Here is a 25793-nt window from a genome sequence, read left to right as displayed (position 1 = left end):
TATAGCTAAAGAGTAATACCCCAGCTTTGTCTAGTTATATAATTTTTGATATTAAAAAAAAAAAACTAACATAGCTTCAATTCAGTGAAGTTTCATATGGCGTGTCTTTACATAAAGAATCATGGGATCAATTCTATTGCTAAACTTTGTGATCAAGGAAGAAGCAGGCAACAAAACATTTTATTTCTGTTTAGGGTGGGATTTTAAATGGTGAAAAATAGATGGTTGTGATGGGAAAGACAAGCAAAGAAAGACAGCTAGACAATCTAATTCCTCAGAGCTGTATTACTCTGCCACAATGAGCTCTCACTTGCCTCTAACTCTCCCTTCCTTTCAAATATTATCAGGTATTATAGCTAGAAAGAGTATACACGCCAGTATAGGAATGGCAGCTGAAAGTCCTGGGGCTCCCCTTGATTTTGTATGTTGCTAAGAGCAGAATGGGGAGAGAACTGGTTGCCTCTTTAGGGCCATTTGCAGCAATTGTCTTCCTGCCCTCACATACCAACTGTCTAGCCTCGAAGCACTTACTTGTGACTCTGTTAACCTTTACCACTACTAAATCATGGTACCGTGGTAGAAAAGCACCATCAAGCCCACATGGAGGACATTTTGAGAAACAAATATGATGAATTCCTCTACATTAGCTTAGATACCTTTGCCCAGTATTCTTCAGCACATACAAAGTGTTTGTGGTTTGATGGCAACAGAAGTTAAATCAGAAAGGATTTCTTTTAAGGTCACCACCTACCCACGAACCATTCCCCCCTCCTTGCTGTGGTAGTAGGCCACAAAGAATAGCTGGCAACCTCAAAGCTACCTACTTCCACCACTGTAGTGTACCCTCCAGGGCAGAGTAAACCTATGTGGTAGAACAGTCACTAGGTGGAGCTGTCATTCTTTTGTCTAAGAACTGGGGAGTTTTCTCCCCATCTTAGGCAATGCAGGTAACCAAGAAAGCCAAGAGGAGGAGCTACAAGAGCTCCCTCTTTCCTTTTCTTAGATGTCTGATGATGGGCTTTTTCTTGGGCAGAAGAGAGTCTCGAAGTTTGCCTTGGGAACTTGACTTTCATTACCTCTTTTGGTTCCTTTAAATAATTTAAATGATTTAAGCTTTCGTTTGGTTTTATCTCTTTGCTCTCCCCACATCTCTACCATCCATAGTATTTTATAGCCAGAAAGAACTACACGTATCTAATCCAATCTTGCTGTTTTGTACTTATGGTAACTATGCTCCAAAGACAGTAATTTCTCAAGTGGCAAAAGTGAGTATTCAAACTCATATATTTGCCTCTAAATCAACCAATCAATTACTCAACAAGGATTTATTAAGTACTTATTATGTGTTAGTCACTATGTGCTAAGAGTTGGAGTTCGGTGCTCTATCCATTATATATGCTATACATTTTTTTCCTGCTTCTGATGGGTACATCCCAACCACAAGGGACCTATTTCTTCCCTCTTGGTACCTTATTTCTCCAAGGGCAGACACAGTTAATGCACAATCTCCAACTGATGGGCAACTGGAGGTTTAACTCCAATTAGAACCTCTGTTGACTAGTATACACCTTTAGGCCAAAGTTTCTCCATCCCTCTGAGAGGATTCTGAGGCACAGAGCCAACAATGTTGAGAGAAGCAAGATGTAGGAAACTAACAAGCCTCTAGCGCTGAGTTACTGCAGGGATGTGGTGTGTGACCCTGGACACTAAGGCCTTCTCTTAAATAAAAAGTATTGAGGAACATAAAAAAATCCACAAAATAAAGTTTTATGAGAATTTATCTTAAGCTCTAGGTTTGTATACATTTCAAATAGTGCTAATTATATTTAAGGATCATTTGAATTATGTTTCATACTCAAAGTGGGAACTACTTATGTCATATGCACTATTCCAAAGAGACAGGTCAACTGCTTCACTAATTTGTTTAGTAGACTGGATTCTGATCTGTTTTCTGGAGACCTGGTTTTTGTTCTCCTTTCTACTACAAAGCAGCTATTACTACAATTAAGTCATGTAATCTCTCTGGGACTCAGTTTCCTCATTTGTAAATTGAGAGAAGGAAAAAACAAGTGCTTCAAAGACATTCTGCTATGAAGAATGGAGAGTTGGTATTTCTTGGGTTTCTTAGGATAGTCCCCACTTGTACCTCTTCTACTAAGTTCCACATTACAATTTATATCCACATTGCTAAAATTTTCAGTAATACAGAGGAGGGAGACAGATAACATAAAATAACAAAAAAATAGAAAAATAATTTCTATTTGGCCACAGATGGCTGTGGAGGTGGTAGAGGATGTGAACATTCTGCACTGTGATAGTAGATTTACCTTCCAAAGTGTGTTTTGCTTAAACAAATACTCAAATGAGTTTCCAATTTTAAATTAATTTGCACATACTGACCAAATGCAATGCTGAGAAGGGAGGCAGTTTGGCGACTTGCTATAGAGGAGAAATCCATTTTAGAATAAAATGTAGGGTAGTTCAATCTATAGTTGTAAACTGTGCTGTAGGGGATGCAGAGGAGCTATATGATTGGAAAATTGGAACTCTAAAATCAAACTGTTTTCAGAGATAATCTCCAAAGATGCTAATTCTGGTGAGGATATTAGCTACCTGATGCATTCATCTCTGGCAAATGTCTTTCATTGCTTCTATACTATCATAAAAATCTATGCTAGCTTTTTTTGCAAACTGTGGTAAGGATGGGGCTTTAGGGAAAATTGGGAATTATTCAGACATGAATTTGAATTTTTATACTCACAATCATAATTCATTCCTTTCAAATCTTCCATTTAATTCATTGTAGCAGATAATGTTTGAGCAGTTATTATGTGCTAAACTAAGTATATCGTTTCATATACACAATTCTCAGTATGATCCTTGACTACAATGGACTAACACTAACAGCCATTGAACTAGTTCTCTTCAGATCTGATTTTCCTTGAAAAATCTAACCTTATTGAACCTAATTCAACTTAATGAATAGTTTTTGTTTTATGGATTTTTATTCAAGAAATCTGTTTTTTTGTGAACACTTTTATCAAGTTTTTAGCTTTCATGATTTTTTGCCCCTTTCAAAATGACTGCACTTCTGAAAACTCACTGGTTTTATTTTTATTTTTTTCTTGTTCTAAAATAAATGGCAAAGTTTCATTATATTGCTCATATTTCACTTAGTATGATTGAACTGAACATTTTTTTTCACATGTGATAGATCATATAGACCCTTGGAATTCTGCAATTTTCTATTAGAATGTTAATTTCTACACCGATACTCAAATTTTATACAACAAACATATATCTATAGAGCTAGAAGATCTTGCATCATCATCTCTCTTAGTCCTCATCTTTTAAAGATGAAGAACCAAGGTCCAGAGAGATTAAGTAATTTGCTTAAGAGCTTGTTAGTGAAAAGAGTGAGACTAGAATTCAGGTCTCCTAAGTCAATCTAGTATTTTATATGTGAAATAACTATTGGACTTTCTATCTTTTACCTTCTACTCATTATCATCTACTTATTTATCTATGGGATTTGCATGGGGCACCGAAACATTAAATGACTTGCCAATGGTGATACAAATAGCATATAACAGAAATAGAACTTGAATTGTCTTCCCCAGTTGAAAATGTACTGAACTGATAAACTAAAATAAAAAAAAATTCTAACACAAAAATAAACATCGAGAAAAATGTAGTTACATGACATAAATAAAACTGAGATGTAAAGTTTATAAAAAAAAAAAAAACTATTAGCTTTTCTCTAAAGGAAAATTTCCCAGAAACTAGAGCTGATATCCAAAAGTAGAGTGAGCTGCTTCAGGAGATGGGGTGTTCCTTGGCTCTTAGAAATCTTCAAGAAGAGGCTAGATGGTCATTTATTAGATTTGTTGTCAAAATTCTTTTTCAGGTATGACTTAAAATAGAGGAATACTGAGGTTCTTTTCCAATTCTAATATGATTCTGTAATTCCTGATTCCAAGAGAGGCCCTCTATCCACACTACACATGATGCCTTCATATGGCTTCAATATGATATAACAGAACGATTAAAAACTTGGATTAGTAGACACAAATATAAATGGCTTCCATGGCATATTTTCCCAAGGTAACCATATCTTTAAAGGTAGTATTCTTAAATATCTTTGTGATTTTTCAGGTATGCTTTTCTGAGTTGCATATGTGTAGTTAGAGTTAAATGTGATAGTAAATATTTATATAGAATATCTAAACAAGCAGAAAGTTCAATAATGATAATTTTTCTGTTTTTCTTAAAAAAAGAGAGAACTGACAGCTAAACAAGCAGCTACAAGGGATTTATTTTTCAAAAACCAATTTCCAGGGCATATTAGAGAGTCAGTATAGATTCATTTTTCACATCTTCTTTGTTATTAATGTTGTATAATAATAGCTGATATTCATAATTACAATCCTGAAGCCTTGTAAAACCAAGAAGTGACTTCTGAATCATTAAAAAAAGAGATCAGATTATGTTGAATATAGTTTTGTATTAAGTAGAGTTTACAAGTACAATTTTAAAAATTGGTTTATATGAATCTATATAGTAACTCACCTTTAATATTTAAGTATACAGAACAACTTAACTCCAGATAATTAGAAGTTTTTATTCTTTTTTTTAAATGCCTAAAATGATTTTTATCATAGTTTCTCCAGAGTTTTCAATATGTTATTTAAAAGTGAATTTTCTACTTCTTTATATTAAAAAAAACATTATACTTTATATTCTGCAAAAGGTTGCTTTGTTTGAAAGTATTTAATAAGCTCACTTAAAGAAAAACATGAAATCTATGCATCATTCAAAAGAAACTATCTTTTGGTTCAATTTTGAAAGGATGGTGAATGGCTGGTATATATGTCATCACAGAGTTAATGTCTTATAAATTTGTTTAACAGGTGTGCAGACAGATGTAACCTGTTTATTATATTTTATCTGAAGTCTTAAAAATTTCACCATTGCCAGAAGAGCATTGGGCATCTGTACAAAATTTAAACCAAAATTTTAAAAAATGGAATAAATCCAGTTGTAAACAAATTTTAACTCATGCATTTCCCTCCTTATGCCTACAAAGAAAAACCCAGATTTTTAGATTATCAGATACTTTAACAAGTCATATATATAATATGTATATATATTATATATGCATATACATATATATGTATATATTTGGCAGAAAGTCTTTTCTTTTCTTGGGCTTTGTAAAGCAACTTTTGCTTTAGAAGCCTCACAATATTTCCTCCTCTCCTTTTCCATTGTGGAAAATAAAGACATTACCCAGGATGTAGAAATAGGCATGTTGGTGTGTATAATTGTTTTGTACAAAAGAAATGCACAGGTGTGTGTGTGTGTGTGTGCGCGCACGTGGGTAATTGTCCTAGTAAAGCTAAGTCTGGATACCTCTAGAGCCTAGATATGATTGGGAAGATGAAATGATTAGGAAGATAAAATGATCTTCAATATAAAAAAGTCATTTCGAGCTTAAAATTAGTAATGGTAATTATTATTGCATTAAAATTTGTTATCAAGAATCAAAAATGACTTACCAACTTCATTATTTTAAAACAAAAAAATCTGTCTTAAAGAATATTAACAATTCCTTTATATCTCCTTTTTTAGAATAACTACAACAACTCTGTCCAAATGCTGACTGGTTAGGCAGTTGAGCAAATATTTTCACTTAGATCATAATACAAACATGCTTTCAGAAGAAATTTTGTTTCAATTTTTCCATGTGATAAAACAGAAAAATATCATATGATAGAATCAAAGTAGAAAATGAATTGTCAAAAAATTTCTGTGCAAAATGTTAATCTGGTGAAAACTAGGAACTATTGTATGGATAAAGCAGACAAAAAGAATTGAAGCATTTAGTTTTCCACAGAAAACATTCTGACTTTCAGTGTCTGAAGAGCTTAGTCTTAGTAGGAACACTCATTCTGACTGCAAGGGGGCAAGAGGAGTTATTGATATAATCAAATAAAGTAGAGAGCTTTAGAGATTAAAATTAACACCTTGGGCTGCCTGCCACTCAGAAATGAATGGATTCCTAAGCTGACTACAGAAGATAATGGATGGACCATGACAAAGGGTGTTTTTTACAACATATCCAAGTAGCAGTTTTGCTTAAAGAAAAAAATCAGGGAGGACAAATGAAAGTATACATAAGAGGACCCAGAAATCATTTGGATAAATTACAATAGCTATGGAAAGTCATAATATATGAATAATATATGTAAGATACTGTGGTTGGCCTGGGAAGGAGGTATACAGAGATAATAAGGAACTTCTGTTAATTGTGAGGAAATAACAAATAGATAAAACAAAAATAATGAGAAAGGAGAGAATACTACTAAGTGTTCAATCAGGAAAGAATCCATGGGTGGAGGGAAGGAGGGGAAAAATTGGAACAAAAGGTTTTGCAATTGTCAATGCTGAAAAATTACCCATGCATATATCTTGTAAATAAAAAGCTATATTTAAAAAAAACACAACAAAAAAACAAGGCAGAGATGAGGAAGTACATTCCAGGAATGGGGGATAGCTTGGATAAATAAACAGCGACAGAGAATGCAATGTCATATTGCACTGGGGGATGTGTTTGGTTGGAACAGTGAATGTGTGAAAGGTAATAATATGAAGCATGGAAAGGCAGATTTGTATCAGACCTAACTCCAAAAAAAGAAAAGAAATTTTATGAAAAGACCCATTTTAAAAATTGGATAAAATGTGGAGGTATGATCTGAACTGAATAGAAGTACCAACACCCCTAGAATCACAGCACCAATGAGGTAATATTCAAGAATGAAATCATGGACTAGTTAATTTTTCTGGAATACACTAAGAGATAAATTTTCCAAAAGAAAATCCTGAAACCACCACTTATCCCCTCCAGTGAAACTCTATTCTTTGGAGACAGCAATAACAAGGAAGACTGAGTTGAAAACTATTCCTAAACCAAGTAGAGCAGATGGTGATGAAAAAGACATTTACAGATAAAAGGAGTATGACATACATATCACAAATATACATAAGATAAGGAGTATGGAATTAAACTACCACCACTAGCAATAATGGTCACCTGAACTAAAGCAATATGAATGAGCTTTTGTACTTTTTTTAAATATTATTATAACTTTTAATTTACAAGATATATGCATGGATAATTTTTCAGCATTGACATTTGCCAAACCTTTTGTTCCAATTTTCCCCTCGTTCCTCCCACCCCCTTCCTTAGATGGCAGGATGACTAGTAGATGTTAAATATGTTAAGAGTATAAATTAAATTTGATATATGTATACATGTCCAAACAGTTATTTGAGCTTTTGTTCTTAAGACAATCCCAACTATTCATCTACATGCTGCTTGGAAGTAAACCGTTAGAGTTGGCTAGAATGCTTTTAAAAGTACTCTCTGAACTCAAATGAAGGAAGTACAAAAGTAATTTTTTTCTAATCTGGTTTTCAAGGAGGCCTGGTAGAAAGGTGTAGGAAAACCAGGAAGTGGCTCACTCATGTTTCCTTCTCCTCTGCCCCCACCTTAGATAGCCAATTTAGAGGTAGAAAAGTGACCAAGAATCAAACAGGAGTGTGAGGCATCAGATTTCTGTGGTGAGGCCCAGGGTGTTAAATTAGCCTTAATTGGCCCCTTGGGCTTGGTAATAGGTGAGACTAGATAGCTTAGGGACCTTTCTTGCATGCTGGTCAATTCTATGACAAGAAATTTAAAATTATGAGGTTTACAGACCTTTTGATCTCCTAAGCGGCATTTAATGCTGAATTGTCTCATGTTCTGAGTTTTGCTGCTATCTCTGCCTCCTTTATCAATCTGGCAGTGCATCATGAATTGTACCGTCATACATAAATATAACAATGGTATAGTCAATACTGAAACTGCAGTTCCGTTTGCTTCTTACCACCTAATACTGTCTGCACAAACACCCTTGGAAGCTGGTAATTCTTCATGTTATATAAGCTGCTCATACCCACTCTTTATGTCCCTTAGAGATATAGGAAAGCAAGGATCTCTCATCAGGCTTATTCACCCAGAACTAATGAGAACTCCTGTTATTGTTATATCCTGTTCATCCTATTAAAGAATCCCATGAGGATTTGGTGTGGTTAGCCAATATGTCAAGAACACTAAAGAGTATGCCAATTTTGGAAGGTGTAGGTAAGCCTGGTATCAGACATTTTAAAGTACTTACCTCATATTTAGATAATTACTGGTACCTTGACACCAGGAGATGAAAACAACAAAACAAAACTGAAAACAGAGGCAGTTGGGAAAAGGTAAAAACTAAGAAAATTTCAAAGATGGTATTGACTTACCCCTAAAACTGAACAACTACTGTCCTTTTTGTATGCACTGTCCTAGTTTGTGTTTATGTATTTCCTAGTTGTATGCATACAAATTTCTTGCCCTTGGGTATGTTTAACTTTGAAGAAAAGTCCACAAGTACATAATTTTGGAGAGAAAAAAGCAATATAAAGGCAGTATTTTGGTCCATCAAATAAATGTGATCTTTATTTTATGTGGGCTTTAATATTTGGGGCAATCTTTGAGATAAGTAATTCAAAACATAATTATCTTAAAAATCGTTAAAATGGGAAAGTTCTTTAATTTATATTTTTCATCTTTTTCTTAATGATATGATATCCTTTGCTTAAAAGAATTTGAGTAGTTTGTAATATTGTTTATTTAGAAAGTTGTATTTTTTCTCAAATAAAGTAAATCTGCCACCATTTGGTTATTTATGTCTCCTCTTGATTAGCCTAAATGATCCATTGTTTTTATCAAGAAAAAATTTTTGCTTGGAAATTTGCCTCTTTTAAAGAGGAGACATTTTCAGTGTTATGCAGATATTTTGATGAAAGGAATTATTTATTCTGTTTTGTCCTCATTGAATACTTTTTGCTTTTTGAAACTGAGAAAGGTATATCTTATTTGTTTCACCGCTGTGGCCTTGGATAATTATTTTATTTCCTCAATCATACAGCCTTTTTGCTTTCATTCCCCCAAAGCATTTTCAGTTAATAATTATAGTGAACTTCCCTAATGCACTATAGGATAGAGCTCTTCCACTTTCTCTTACCTCTCCCATGACTGCTATAGGTGTCTCTCCTGTTGCCTGAGCAACACGATGTTCTACTAAGTAAAACATATACTCATCATAGAGCAGACGGATCAGATGGAATGAGCCAAAGCTAGCAGCACTGCGCAAGGTGAGGTCCCGGATAACCATTGAACTGTTCCAAGAGAAAAGACAACAAATATTTTAGGCAGCCAAAGTAGTAGTTGATTTGTATGACTCATTTGTGGTAGAAACTTAAAACAGATTGTGTTTCCAGAGTATGGTCTTTCAAGTGAGACAAAGGGAGACTTATTACTGAAAAGTATGAAAAGTTCTGAGAATTTGGCTAGGGTGCTAATGTGCCTATAGTTAGTGGTTCAATTCTTACATGGGATAGATTGCACAGGAAAAAAAAAAAACTGTCATGGACTCAGATGTCTCTCTAAATATGATGTGCATTACAACAATATGAGAAGCGCTCTAGAGTGGAGAAACAGAACTGACTTTAGAATCAATCAGAAGATGAGTTTAAGTTCTGGATCAGCTATTTCCTGTCAGTAAAACCTTGAATAATTCATCATTCTCAGTGTCTTTTATCTGTAAAATTATGGAGTTGGAATTGATACACTCTAAGATCCCTTCCAGTTCTAGATTTTATGATCATAGCTATTCATAGAATTAAAACTCATAATCTACAAGTATATTATTTTTTCTACATTTTAAACTAGGTAACAGCATATTGTCAACACAACTTCCCAGAATTAAAGTCAATTATTCTGGGAAATGAAGAAATATAGAAATATTATATCTGCTCGAACTTGCATCTTTCTGGATGAAAAAATAAAAAAAAAATTAGGAACCAAGTCTCTTGGCTATAGAAAAGGCTTAGAGCTAGAAAGGCCTTTTGGGATCAACTACAACTTTTTCTTTCTACAAATGAGAAAACTAAGGCCCAAAAAATGCAAGTGATTTGTCAAAGACACAAAGCTTTTAAGCAGCAGAACTGGGCTGACTCTGATCTATTACTTTAGGATTCTAATCCATATTTGAAGTAGTAATTTACTTAAAAACAGTCAAATAAACAGGATTGCTTTTGCCCCCTCTTTATTTTACATCATTCAGACATCTTCCTTCACTTTCTACTCCTTCATCCCTGTAGCATATGAAGAAGGCCCTTCTTCTTGCCAAGGTAAATGCTCTTACATACACAAAGGAACTCATTCCTTACTGTTTTCTCCAGAAGATTCTCTCATTTGTCTGCCTCCCCTACATTATGCCTATTGTTTCTCTCTTTCAATCTTTCCTTTTCTACTGGCTCCTTCCACATGTATATATCCATCCCTCCCTATTCTAAAGAATATAACTTTGAAATTCTTGATAATCTCCTTTTCTAGATTTTCATGGCATTAGCCTATCCTGGTTCCCCTACTTGTCTGATTTCTCATTCAGTCCTTTTCTCAGTCTCTTTTGCTGGAGCTTCATCCAAATCACACTTACTAACTACGGTTCCTTCCCTGGGTTTCCTTTTCTTTTCCTCCTGTATTATCTCAATGACATTATCAGCTTCCATGGGCTCAAAAATTGCATATATACAGATGATTCTCTGTTCTACCCTGATCTTTAATTTTGTCTCATTTATTGCCTTTCTGACATGTTAAACTAGATATCTCATCTCAAGCATCTCAAATTCAACATGTCTGAAAGAGAACTTACTATGTTTTCCACAAAACTGTTCCCATTTCCCAGTTTTCCTATTACAGGTCAAAGCTCCCCCATCCTCCCAGTCAGCCAGGTTTTCAATTTGTCGATCTTCACATCTCATTATTTTTCTTCCCATCAATTCCTCTAAGTGCAATATACTGTCAATTCTTTAGCTTTGTACCTTCACAGTCCCTTCACTATAGTCACAGATCTACCATCCTGGTGCTGGCCTTTATCACATCACAGCTGGAAACCTGCAATAACCTGCAAGTCTGTCTGTGAAAAGTCTGTCCCCACTTTAATCTATCCTTTACTCAGCTGCTAAGATTATTTTCTTAAAGTACAAGATTCATTACATCTCTTCCCTTCTCAGAGAACTCTGGGGCTTTCTATTACCTTCAAGATCGAATAGCAAGTCTACAATCTTGATCATTCCTACTTTCCTAATCTTTTACACTTATTTCCTTCCAAGAACCCCATGGTCCAGCTACACTAGCCTCCTTAATATTCCTTGAATATAATTCTCCTTTTTCATTGGATACCTCTCTTTCCTCACTTCTTCCTTCTGGATTTTCTAGTTTTCTAGTTTCCTTTAGACTCAGCTCAAATCTCATTTTCTGCAAGAGGCCTTTTCTGCTCCCAGCCCCCAGCCCCTAAACTCTATATGCTTTTGATGACTTCCCTATGAGATTATATTCCATTTACTGTGATTGTCTATCTATGAATCTCTTCTTGTGCCTATTTATTATTATGTGGCCTTTCCCATTATTATACAAGCTCCATAGCTTTTTTTCATTGGATGTTTCGCTTTCCTCACTTCTTCCTTCTGGCTTTTCAGGTTTTCTAATTTCCTTCAAAACTCAGCTCAAATCTCATTTTCTGCAAGAGGTCTTTTTTGTTCTCATCTCCCAGCACCCAATCTTATATCACTGCTGGTGACTTTCCTATGAGATTATCTCCCATTTACTCTCTGTCTGTCTATCTAAGTATCAATCTCTTCTTATGTGTCTATTTATTTATATGTGGCCTTCCCCATTATTCTACGTGCTCCATGAGAGCAAGGACTATGTTTCTGCATTTCTTTGTATAACCTGACTCTAGCATAGTGCCTGGTACATAGTAAGAGCTTAATGTAGACTGATTGACTGACTGGAAGTGGGTGGCTTCTGAGAGAGTCTAGCTGAGAACTAAGAACTAGCTTAGATGCGTTTTGAGTAACTTCTCATCAAAGAAAACTATAAAATAGATTGTTGAATGCTATAATGCAGCATTTCGATGCCAGACTTCATTAAGATGCTATTAGTGGTTCCTTAGCCATATCAAACACATTCCCTAGGTTATTTGGCTGTTAACAGAACTTTTTGCAAAATAAAAGCCACAAATATATTTCAGAATCAGTTCTTTTACATACATATTACTGAGTCCACACTTTAGAATAGTGTGTTTTTCCTCTAATAGCTGACAATGATGTAATCATATAAATGACTGTAGGGAAAATTGTTTAATACAATTGCAAATGCTATCAATTACTTTTCTTCTGCAGAAATCTGAAATCTCTTTATTAGGTCTTTTGTCAATTAAATATTTTCAAAAAGAATTAATATTACTTGCATAAATAGAGAGAACTAAGTACTGAACTTTGCAGATGAGTGAAGAAATGATCTGATTATCAAGCACAACATCTTTCTGAAGGTTTTATTTTAAAATAATTTTCAAGCCTGTGGTGGCATTACTATCAAATATTTAGAGAAAGGGATCAAATAGAAAATCAGCTGCAACAAGGTGTTATTAGTGTTGTGTATTATGTGATTCTCTTCCTGGTGTGTGTCTGCCCTTAATGTCAAGTATTAAATGACACAATTAGCAGTTTAATTGAAACCTATTGTCTGCTTTTGTCTTGTATAAGATATGTTGCAATATTGACTCCATTCAATTTCATGTTGCTAAGTTACTGTGTACTTGGCTCCTTTTTAGAAGGAAAATATAATTGTTAATTATTTTATAATGAATAAGAAATATCTTTATGTATTTATCTTTTTTTGCTCATCATACCTAAATTGGAATACACATATAAATGTATATGACAGACAGCTCCATTCTTTCAATCCCATCAAACAGAAGCCAACACCATTATCACATGTGGAGGTAAGAAAAGGTTACCATTGTCCTCCTCAGTGCCTGTATTCAGTTCAAAGAAATAATAATAGACTTTAGGGGGTAAGTTGTAGGGGCTGGAGAGGGGACGCCATAGTTTTTACAGCTTCTTGGCTACTTTCTAAGCCACACTATCAGAAAGGTTCAAAGAAATTCAGTTTAATAAGCTTTAAGTATCTGATTTATACAAAGCACTGATACCACTAAATGCTGATTAAGACACAAAGTGAAGCCAAAATGTGATGCCTGTTCTCGAAATATCTGAATGGATATACTGTTGGCTTGCTAAGAGCAGTGCCTGGTGCTGGGGCAAAATGGCCCAGGAAACACATGGTCCAGATACTGTGCTCCTGACAAGGCAAAGGAACAAGGGCTGTAAGTGTTAAAGTATTTAAAACGCTGAACATGGTCTATTTGGTACCAGAGAGAAGAACTAGGAGCAGAGTGGTAAAGTTGCAAAGGGGTGATATGGAAGTTTCTTTCCTAACAATGAGAGCCAGACAAAAGTGGAATGGGACCCAATAGAAGTTCTCTCATATTGGAAGCTTTCAGGCAAAGGCAGGATAACTATTTTAAAAGTATGCTGGATAAGATGTTCAGGTATGGTTGAAAAATCAAGGAGAATAGCCAACTATTTAGGTGACAGTCTGGTGTAGTGGCAAACTTCCCAAAATTGTAGTTGAAAGACCTGGATCCAAATCCTAGCTCCTTGAGTCACCAGCTGTGTGACTATGGACAAGTCTCTTCCAAATCCATACAATTAATTAATTAAAAAAGACAGTGCAAAAAAAAAAAAAAAAAAAAAGAGACGTTTCCCTCCCATCCTAGCATTAGAAATCTCTGGGCCAGTGTGGTATGATGGTCTCAAGAGTAATTTCACACAAAGTTCAATAAAACTTCTTATATTCAGTTCTCCTGCTCTGATGATCTGGCAATATAATTTATTACAATAGATGTCCTTATGTTACAGAGAAAGAAATGTCTGATTCAAAAAAGCTCTAAGCATTGACATTGTCCACCAGCAGGAGGCATGCATCTTCCTGAATCAACATCTCTTTTTTTCAACGTCCAATAGCTTTAAGCCTTCAAATCTTTTTGAAATGAAAATAATAACAATAATTGTATCTAATAATAACAAGCCAATTATCTCCAACTCAGAGAGGACAGAGGGCATACAAGTGATGCTCTATCGAGTTCTTATATCTGTAGAAGACAAGAAATACAAGTAAGTAATTTTCTGTCCTTCTAAGATACCTGCAATAGATCTCTGGAGACTAAGGCTCCAGGGCTGTCACTAAAAGATACTAACTAAATATAGAAACAAAAAAATCAGAAAAAAATACAGCTGGTCTGATGTTAGCAACAAAAGAAAGCACAAGGAAGGAGAAAAAATCCTTGTTATTTTTTTTTTCTAATAGAAGGAATTAATGTGGAATTAGCCTCATAGGTTTCTAAATGTAAAACATTAATATGATTCTATTTCATCAATTATCCAAAAAAAGCATTTCCTATCTATATGGTTTTCTAAGGAAATAGGCAGATGGAGGAAACAAATATTTAGCTCCAAATAAATAAATAAATATCTGAGATTTCCATGTAAGAGATTTCCATTGCTGAAATTGTTAGATTATATAGGAAATATAATTACTACTGAATAAGGTCAAAGATGCTACTTTCATAATCTTTCATATATATAAGCAAATCATATATTTGCTGCCAATGAACTTTTCAATAATTCAACCACATCTACCATAGATTTTCTAAAGAACTAACGAGGACTAAAGTCAGATAGAAAACTTTAGAAAGTTTTCCCAATCTTTGTGGACAAAAAGGAGTGGGAACTAAAACATCAACTGAACCAATAAAATTCATCCTAACAGGAACTTATTTTTTAAAAAAAGTTTTCAACATTAATTTTTAATGAGCAGATGCCCATTAATTGGGGAATGGCTGAAAAAATTGTAGTGTATGAGGGTAATGGAGTATTATTGTCCTATAAAAAGTGAACAAGCTGATTTTAGAAAGGCCTGGAAAGATTTACTTGAACTGATGCGGACTGAAGCAAGCAGATACATTGTACACGGTTTAATAACAGCAAGAATGTGCAATGATCAGCTATGAAAAACTTGGGTTCTTCTCAATGGTTTAGTGATCCAAGGCAATCCCAAAAGACTTTGGACAGAAAATGCCATCTGCATCCAGAAAAAGAACTTTTTTTTTTCTGTTTTTTTTTTTCCTCTCCCATGGTTTTTAACTTTTGCTGATTTTTCTCTACCAACATGATTCATAAAGCAATGTGTATTAAACATAAATAAATAAAAACACCCCCCCTAAAACATTCATTTTTATAAGATTTTGAGTTACAGATTTTTTTCTCTTTCCCCTCCAAGAGAACAAGCAATCTGATATAAGTTATACATGTGCAATGATGTATAACAGTATTTTCAAAAGTTAATCTACTAGAGATAAAGTCTAGAAACCTTTCTTTTACTGAAATTAAAGATTTATGATTGGGAAATTAAGAGGGATGGCCAACTATTTGGGGGACAATTTGATGTAGTAGCAAATTTCCCAAAGTTTATAAATAAATAATTTTTACCTTAAACATTTAACCATGATATCCTTTATCCTTTATGGCATTGGTTATGGGCACTTTTTTTTGCTGAGGCAATTGGGGTTAAATGACTTGCCCAAGGTCACACAGCTAATAAGTGTTAAGTATCTGAGACCAGATTTGAACTCAGGTCCTCCTGACTTTAGGGCTGGTGCTCTATCCACTATGCTTCTTATTCTCAACCAACTGAAAAAAAAAAAGCAATTCAATTCAACTTAAATATTATTTCTTAAGCACCTAAACAATATATAATGGTGCAGAATTCTATACTAGGTGCTGAATAAGAGACAAAGATAAATTAAGATTTGAAGTTTACAATTTAAGTTAACTTTCTTTGAGTTAAAACCATAAAAAAGATATCCCTGGTAGTCCCCCGCTCCCTTGCTCCCTCCCTCGCTCTCTCCCTTGCTCGCGCGCGCGCTCTCTCTCTCTCTCTCTCTCTCTCTCTCTCTCTCTCTCTCGCTTTCCCTCACTCCCTGCCTCGCTCTCTTCCTCGATCCCTCCCTCCCTCCCTTCCTATCTCCCCTGCGCTTCCGCTTGCCTCCCTACATGCTACCCTCCTTGCTCCCTCCATATCTCTCTCTCTCCCTCAATCCCTCTCTCCCTCCCTCCATCTCTCACTCCCTTCCTCCCCTGCTCTCTCCCTCACTCCCTCTCTTTCTCCCCCTCTCCCCCCCTCTGGCTCTTTTCCTCTCTCCCTCTCCTTCTCTCTTGCTCGCTCCCTCCCTCTCTTGCTCCTTCTTTCACTTTCTCCCTTGCTCTCCCTCTACCCTCCCTCCCTTCCTCTCTCTCCTCTCTCTCCTTCTCTCTCACTCCCCCTGTCTCTCTCTCCCTCCCTCCCTCTGTCTCTCTCCCTCCCTTCCTTCATCTCTACCTCGCTTTCTCCCTTGTTCCCTTGCTCCCTCTCCTGCTCTCTCCCTTGTTCCCTCCCTTGCTCTTTCCCTCCCTCTCTTCCTCTATTCCTCCTCCATCTATCTCTCCCTCCCTTCCTCCCTTGCCCCCCCCCTTTGTTCCCTTTCTTGCTTCCTCCCTCACTCCCTTCCCTTGCTCCCTGCCTCGCTCTCTTCCTCGCTCCCTCCCTCTCTTGTTCTCTCCTTTGATCTCTTCCTTGCTCTCTCCCACATTCCCTCCCTCACGCTCTTCCTTACTCCCCCCCCCTCGCTCTCTTCCTTACTCCCCCCCTCCTCCATCTCTCTCCCTCCCTTCCTTCATCTCTATCTCACTTTCTCCCTCGCTCCCTCCCCTGCTCCCTTGCCCCTTTCTTCCCTCCTTTCATCTCTCTGCCTCCCTGGTATAAGCTTAAGAAGCTGGTTGTGTGTATGTGTGTGTGTGTGTGTGTGTGTGTGTGTATACACACACACACATCTATATGTATGTCTGTATATATGTATACACATACATATATACACATGTATGTATAATAAGCACCTATACATTTTTCCTATTTCTATTTATATAGTTGATAATTTCTATGATTGTATAAACAGTAGAGCTCTGCAACTAATAGTTGTGATAATAATATATCAAAGTATCCCACATGCTTTTTGTTTTGATATTTTTCTATACCAGTTTAAATTTAAGGCTAAATTATTCTTATCTTAAATAATTAAATGTACAATTAACTGTCCAGAAGAATAATTTGACAATTTAACTAAATAGCAAAAGCATTTTTATGTGCTACCAGTTTAAGAAAAACTCTAACCATCATGTGGTTGATAAGAATTATTGCATTTTGCTGACTGAGTCTTGGTTATTCATATTTGGAAAGTCCACTTCAAGTGCTAGAAAAGCTATCTCATCAGCTTATTTGCTCAAATTGTAAAAAAAAAAAAAAAAGAATTATGAGAGAGATGCATTTTTCTACAGGAAAAAATTCCATTAACAGATTTCATGCAATCCACATGACTTTATTGCCTTTGGATTCTTTTCTTGAATATGGGCAGCTACATGGCACAATGGATAGAATATTTGGTCTGGAATAAGGAAGACATCTTCCTGAATTCAAATCTGGTCTCATTCTTCCTAGCCATGTGACCCTGAAAAATGAGCTGATGAAGAAAATAGCAAACATTCTAGTATCTTTGCCTGAAAAACCCTAAGTGGGCTCAAGAAGAGTTAGACAGGACTCAAAAACCAAACAGCTACAACCACAACTACAATAATAATCTTCCAAATTAAAGATCTAGTATCCTTAAAGATCATAAAATTTAGCAATTAAGGGAACTTGTAGACATTGTCCAGTCTGGGTCCTTCATTTTATGTATAGGAAAATTAAAGCCCTTGTCCATAATCACACAAGTAAAATAGGATTCCCATCTTGGTCCTCTTAACTACTCAAATATTCTTCTTTTCCCATCCCTTTTTGTTCAGTGGTGTGCATATGTCAATGTTAAAAGTAAAAACATTTTACAGACGCAATGTTAATATGAGGACATAGCATTTAAAAAGAATTTAAAATGATACCTGTAGAAAGACCATTTTAGCAGAAATTGCCGTGCAGCTTTAGGAAAACTGGGTCTCCCTTCATATGGTTTTAGCGCTTGCATCATGACGTTATCGAGCCAGGCAGCCCACTGTTCCAAGGTGCTCTGTTGCTGAAGAGTCATCTTGAAATCTGTTTCTAGTCTCTGAACCATGTTGTCATCACACTGGCACACCCAGGAAGCCTGCTCCTGTTATAGTTCATAGAAAAGTTAAAGAAGCGTAACACCACCTCTTCAATTAATGTCATCATATAAACTATATGCATGAATGGAAAATTATAATGAAAGCTCAAAAATTAAATAAATCAAGAGAAAAACTACTTTTTCCAGTTGCTAAGGAAACTAATAACATTTGCCATTTTGGGGTTCAATATTTTCCTTCTCTCATTGAATAAGTAAAAAAAAAAAGAAGAACAAACCATAGGAACTCGAGAGGTTTTACTTACATTGGTTAATCTACATGAGGGAAAATATAAATATCAAACTCCATTAGAAAAAAAAAACACCTGGAAATGCAATATTCCATTTCTTTAAAAAATATTTTTATTTGATTAATTTTAATTTTATGCTAACAGATAAAATATTAGGCCCAGTTCTTCCTTTGAGAAGATCTGTAGGAAGTTAGAAAACATAAAATATATGCAACTGAATTGTCCAGAAGTGGTCTGTCATGAAGAGAATGGAGGTATATTGACATGATTTTATGTAGAAGCATATGCCTGACATGATTTTATGTAGAAGCATATACCTTATCCCTTTTTTAGATTGGGAACATAAATCCCAAGGGCTATCAAAACAGCTCTTCTATTGCAAATTAATTCATGAAACTGAAAAATAAACAACAACAACAACAAAACACTCCTTAGGAAATGTGGCAATGTGACCTGCCAAAAAGTCAACAATCATCTACAGAGTTCAGGTTATAAAATTACTGCATTGATTGTATTTATGAAACTTTGTGTTCATCTACAGTTAAATCTGGAGGGAAAAGCCAGGCTTTTCTCTTCAGATCTCTTTAGATGATACTTTTTAATGGTAGTAAAATGATCTATGATCTTTCCAAGGAAAAAAAAGTTTTATTTCAAACATTTATAAGAATGATCCTTTTATATTTTGAGTCAAAGCATAGTAACCAAATGAAATATTAATTACAAAACACTCTTCTTGACAGTCAGGAGAAATGGGTCTTAATCCTTGTTCTGTCATTGACTAGTTGGATGACCGTAAGCAGAAGTCACTCCATTTAGGTCTCAGTTTTCTTATATGTAAAATGAAAGGTTTTGATTTGATGGTCTTTTAAGATACTTCCAGTTCTAAAATTCTATGATTTTTATAATAACTCCAACACTTTGCAAACATGAACTTCTTTTAAGTAGTTATAAGAAAAATAAAACAATTTTGCCCTCTCTGCCTAATCCCTGACACATAGCTTCTGCTACTACTAAGGGTCATAGAGTGGCACCCACAGTTCTTTTATTAACATTCCATAGCTGTTATCTGGTTACCAAAATGTATCATAGTATTGCCATCAGGTCTTCTCATGTGCAATTTAAATGTAATGTCTAGTGGATACTTGTAAACTTTATGGTTTACAAATGATTTGTATGTATTTATTATACATACAATAAATACTTGTACAGACAGAAGATAATGTAACAGGAAGAGAAAATAACATGGATTTGCAGTCAGAGGACCTGAATTTGAATTCTGCTTATTACTTGTGACTATGAGGAAATTATTTATCCTGGCCGCACTTTTGTTTCATCACCTGCAGGTGTCTGGAATTGGGCAAAAATGGTTGAGAAGTTTGATGGGACTATTTTACCTTCCTTCTACATTGCTACCCACTTTGGACTTTATGGCATATTCACCTTTTTCCCTGATTCAGAACACTAATGTGATGGTAGTAGATGCCCCTTTAGTGATGACTGATAGTCAAGACAAATTTGTGGCTCTGAACAATGCTTTCCATCTCCATAATCTCCAAACCTATGCCTTGAGCTTGTGGGAAGGAAAGGATGGCATCCAGATGCCATCACTAGCATAAATGCAGAATAATGGCAGAAGCTGTAGTAAGTAACCACTAGTGGTATGTTTGAATATGAAAATGGCTATTAGACTAAGAAACTTATTATTTTTTTTAAGACTGGGTCTTCCTACCTCATTCAGCTGGAAGTACAACTGCACTCATATATGTGATTGGTTCTTCTCCTCCATCTCTGAGCCAGGCTGGTTTGCACCTCTTTAAGGCTATTGTTAGCACCTACCCCAACTGCCCCAGTCTTGTGGACACCCAATCAGCTTGTCCCACTGCAACTCTGAACTCCCAAGTTCAGCCAATCAGTCCTCCTCTTTTTCCTCTTGGGGATCACAAGAGTGTGCCATATGAATGCCTAGGGGAATGCTCACAGCAAGCTAACTGAGCCATCAGAAATCTTGGCTCTTTTGGTGACTCTTTTGACTTGTTCTTCCAGTTTTTGATTCTTTGGCTCCGAGTCTTGCTCTCCTTCTCTGGATCTCCTTGATCAGGGCCTTTGCCTAGGTCTCATGTTCCTCCTTTAGGTAGGAAGCATGATGTGACTTATTAGATGGGCATTGACAGTAAAGTTATAGTTCTATTCATGTTAGTTTTCAATAATAAAACTGTTCTAAATATAGGTGTATGTATAAATGTATTTTTTTTAACTCTTGATCAGGGATAGTAAATGTCCCTGTGGGGAAATTCCTTCTATCAAAGTACCTTAGTAATTTCTCTCTAATGTAAGTCTGAGAAGATTGGCTGCAAGCACTAGGACTTCGGTGACTTGCTCAGAGTGACAGGGTCACCATTTATTAGGAATAGGTTTTGAATCTAGAATTTCCAGATTCTGAGGCTAATTTTCTACTTGTTATGCCAAGCTGCCTCTCATATACCCATGTCTACATTTATATCTACCTGTCTTCAAAATGAAAAAAGCTAGAAGTCTCTTCCAGGATAATGGCTAGTAATCAATTAACATTTTGTTCAATAGCAAGAGGGCAGGTAGGTGGCGCTGGAACTGGATTCAAGTGGACTCATCTTCCTAAGTTTAAATTTGGCTGCAGATACTTCCTAGCTACGTAATCTTGGACAAGTCACTTAATCCTGTTTGTATCAATTTCCTCATCTGTAAAATGAACTGGGGATGGAAATAGCAACCCACTCCAGCCAAGAAAGTCCCTCCAATGGGAATATAAAGAGTTGGGCACAGCTGAAAGATTTTAACAACACTACTTGAATGACAAGACCAATCTCCCTAATGAATATCGATGCAAAAATTTTAAATAAAATATTACCAAGAGATTACAGCAACTTATCAGCTGGATAATACACTATGACCAAGTGGTATTTATACCAGAAATTCAGAGCTGATTCACTATCAGGAAAACTATAACCATAATCAACCATATCAATAACAAAGAATTGGACACAACTGGAAGAATTGAAAAACAGTACTATGAGAAAACAAGTTAGAAATCAATTAGAAGACTCCTGGGGCTGGAGCCAAGATGGCAGAGTAAAGCTAGGAAGCTTCTCAAGCTCTCCCAGTTTCCTTCACAAAATCACATAAAACCAAACCAAACCAAACATTCATAGAATGAAACCACTCACCAATTCAGATGAGTATAAAATGTCCACATAGGAAATCTCAAACAGTGATATGAATTGGTTTTAACCCCAAAGAGGCTTCTTGGAAGGACTCACAAAAGACTTTAAAAGGCAAATAAGAGAGGTAGAAGAAAAAATGAGAAAGGAAATAAGAGGTATGCAAGAGAGAGTCAGTATCTTGGAAAAGGAAGGAGAAAAAAATACTGCAGAAAACAACTCCTTGAAAAATACAATTGGCCAATTGGAAAAAGATACACAAAAGAGAACTTAAGAAAATCACACATTAAAAACTAGAATGAGGCAAATGGAAGTGAATGATTGATTCTATGTCACAGCAAGAATCAGTCAAACTAAAAAGAATGAAAAAAATGGAAGAAAAGGTAAAATACCTCATTAGAAAAACAATTGACCGGGAAAATAGATCTAGAAGAGACAATTTAAAAATTATTGGCCTACCTGAAGGCCATGACCAAAAAAAGAACCTAGGTAGCATTCTTCAAGAGATCATTAAGGAAAACTGCCCTGATATTCTAGAAGTAGAGGGGAGAATACTCATTTAAAGATTCTATCAATCATCTTCAGAAAGGAAAAAAATACTGTGAGCTACCAGACAAAAACAATTTAAATATCAAGGAGCAAGTCAGGATTACCCAGAATCTGGGAGCATCTACAATAAAGGAGGGCCTGGAATAGCATATTCTGGAAGGCAAAGGACTTGGTTTTACAACCAAGAATTAACTAATAACTGAGAATCATTTTTCAGGGGAGGTGATGGATCTTCAATGAAGTAAATCATTTCTATTGAATAAACCAGAACTAAACAGAATATTTAATCTACAAACACAGGACTCAAGAGAAGCATAGAAAGGTCAAAATATATATTATTTAAATGTTAAACTGTTTACATCCCTAGATGGGAAAACGATATCTGTAACTTGGTAACAAAAATATAAATTGTCCTGATTAAAAGAAGAGAAAATAAATTACTTGAACAGTCCCATTTTAGAAAAATAAATTGAACAAGCCATTAATGAACTCCCAAAGAAAAAATCTCCATGGGCAGATGGGTTCAGAAGTGAATTCAACCAAACATTTAAGGAACCATTAATTCCAATACTATGTAACCTTATTTGGAGAAACAAGTAAAGAACGAGTCCTGCCAAATTCCTTCTATGACACAAATATGCTACAGATACCTAAACCAGGAAAAGCCAAAACACAGAAAGAGAATTACAGAACAATCTCCTTAATGAATATTGGTGCAAAAATTTTAAATAAAATATTACCAAGAGATTACAGCAACTTATCAGCAGGATAATAGACTATGACGAAGTGGTATTTATGCCAGGAATACAGGACTAGTTCAAAATCAGGAAAACTATTATTATATAAATATAAATGATAAAGGGAGCTTAGAAATGTTGGCTTTAGCAATAAAAAAAGAAATTAAAGGAATTATAATAGGCAACAAGGAAATAAAAACATCACTCTTTGCAGATGATATGATGATATACTTAAAGAATCCTAGAAAATCATAAAAAAAAACTACTGGAAACAATCGACAGCTTTAGCAAAGTTGCAGGATATAAAAACCCATGCAAATCATCAGCATTTATACATATTATTGATAAAGCCCATCTGCAAGTGATAGAGAAATTCCACTTAAAATAACTGTAGACAAAATAAAATATTGGGGGTCTACCTGTCAGACAAACCCAAGAAGTATATGAACACAATTACAAAACACTTCTCTCACAAATAAAGTCAGATCTAAACAATTGGAAAAATATCAATTGCTCAGAGGTAGGCCGAGCTAATATAATACAAATGACAATTCTGCCTAAGTTGGTCTACTTGTTCAGTGCCATACCAATCAAACTACCCAAAATTATTTTATAGAGCTAGAAAAAATAATAACAAAATTTATCTGGAAGAACAAAAGATCAAGAATATCAAGGGAATTAATGAAACAAACAAACAAAGGATGGTGGTATTGCTTAGCAATACCAAACCTAAAACTATTATTATAAAGAGCAATCATCAAAACCACTTGGTACTGGCTAAGAAATAGAGTGGTGAATCAGTGGAATAGATTAAATACATATGACACAATAATCAAACTTGTAGGAATTTAGTATTTGATTAAACTCTCAAACTTTAGCTTCTGGAATAAGAACTCAGTATCTGACAAAAATTCATGGGAAAACTGGAAAATAATATGTCAGAAAGTCAACATAGATCTACATCTCATACCCCATACCAAAATAAGGTTAAAATGGATAAATGATTTGGGCATGAAGGATGATACCATAAATAAATTTGGAGAGCAAGAAATAATTTAATCCATCAAATCTTTGGAGAAGTGAAGAATTTACAACCAAAGAACTAGAAAACATGAAAGGCAAAATAGACAACTTGGATTACATTAAATTAAAAAGTTTTTGTCAAACAAAACCAACATTAACAGGATTAAAAGGGAAGTACAAAGCTGGGAAAAAATCATTATTGCCACTGTTTCTGATAAAGGTTTCATTTTCAAAATATATAAAGAATACAAAGTCATTCCCTAATTGATCCATGGTCAAAAGATATAAAGAGAGAATTTTCTGATAACAAAATTAAATCCATCCATAGTCACATGAAAAAAAATGTTCTAAATCACTATTGATTAGAGGAATGCAAATTAAAACAACTCTGAGGTATCACCCCACAACCTCTCAGATTGGCTAAGATGACAGGAAAATCTAATGATAAATGTTGGAGGGATGTGGAAAAACTGGGATAGGAATGTATTGTTGGTGGAGTTGTGAAACCAATGAAAACAATCTGGAAACAAATGGCCATCAAACTGTGCATACTTTTTCGACCCAGCAGTGCCACTATTAGGTCTGTATCCTTAGGAAATCATAAAGAAGGAAAAGGACCCACATGTGCAAAAATGTTTGTAGAAGCTCTTTTAGTGGCAATAAAGAATTGGAAAATGAGTAAATGCCTATCAATTGGGGAATGGCTGAACCAGTTGTACTATATGAAGATAATGTCATAAAAATGATGCTGATTTTAGAATGGCTTGGAAAGATTTACATGATCTGATGCTGAGTAAAATAAGCAGAACCAGGAATACATTGTATACAATATCAACAAGAATGTGCAATGATCAACTATTAAGGCGTTGGTTCTTCTTGGCAATTCAGTGATCCAAAGCAATCCTAATGAACTTTGGCCAAAACAAGCCATCTGCATCCAGAAAAAAGAAGGAGACTGAATGTAAATCAACACAAGCTATGTTTACTTCTTTTTTTTCAATTTTTTTCCTCCCCCATGGTTTTTCACTTTTGCTCTGATTTTTCTCTTCCAACATGATTCAAAAGTCAATGTGTATTAAAAATAAATATTTAAAAAAGAGCCCCAGGGATGTTAGCTGAGGGAGAATCATTCCCTTTATGTTAAAAAGGTAAGTGTTATTGGAAGAATTAAAAATGGTTTTGTGCTTTAAAAAAAGAAAAAAAATTAGAATATAGATTTGAAAATAAGAAATTTTCATTATAACCATAATTAGTCAAATTCTACTAAAATATAGAAAATGTTTTCAGAAGCTGCCTACAAGATAACTGTCCTTATACAATGGTACATGTAGAAGCAATTAAAAAAAATTGAACCTGAAGAATGAGCCAGTGATAAACTTACTGGCTCCTAAAGTGAACCTAATTCATCTATTAATATTTGATGGAGTTGAGAATTTAAAATATATTTTGTTTAGGGAAATAAAAACTACAGCAACAACAGAAGATAATCAGTTTAAAGTTAAAAACTAAATATAATTTAAAACTACTTGACCAGAAAAAAACAAGAAAATCAAAATTTTATCCAAATACAACTAATAAAGAATTTGACTTATATCACTGATATAATTACATTCTGGCCACATCCACCAACATATATTAAACATAAAATGTTAGCTTCAAAGAATAAATGCTCTTTTGGAGCCCATATTAACAGTTTTTATTTTCTTTTTAAAGTCAGTTTTTCAAATAAATGTTTCTCTCAAAAGTGAATTTTTTTTATTACTGTGGTCAAGAATATGCTTTTAGGAGATATGTTAAAATAGTTAAGCATCTTCAAAGCAT

The 25793-nt window shown here is 34.9% G+C and overlaps 1 protein-coding gene across 8 annotated transcripts in view; it reads right to left on the bottom strand.

The window, feature by feature from the left end:
* Window positions 1-25793, bottom strand: part of RFX3 (regulatory factor X3) — a 314889-nt gene that overhangs the window by 19061 nt on the left and 270035 nt on the right. For all 8 annotated transcript variants that reach the window (XR_004233321.1, XM_023497908.2, XM_031962220.1 and 5 more), the window contains 2 exons: window positions 18019-18227; window positions 9108-9261 (listed from right to left, as the gene is read on the bottom strand). Coding sequence is in view for 7 of the 8 variants with exons in the window: in XM_023497908.2 (XP_023353676.1) it covers window positions 9108-9261; window positions 18019-18227 (363 nt within the window). In the remaining variant the exon portion in view is untranslated. The remainder of the gene's footprint in view (window positions 1-9107; window positions 9262-18018; window positions 18228-25793) is intronic.

This window comes from Sarcophilus harrisii, chromosome 1 (genome assembly GCF_902635505.1).
Source record: "Sarcophilus harrisii chromosome 1, mSarHar1.11, whole genome shotgun sequence".
Lineage (NCBI taxonomy): Eukaryota > Metazoa > Chordata > Mammalia > Dasyuromorphia > Dasyuridae > Sarcophilus > Sarcophilus harrisii.
Note: the sequence above shows the minus strand (reverse complement) of the source record. Positions and strands in the feature narration are given on the sequence as shown.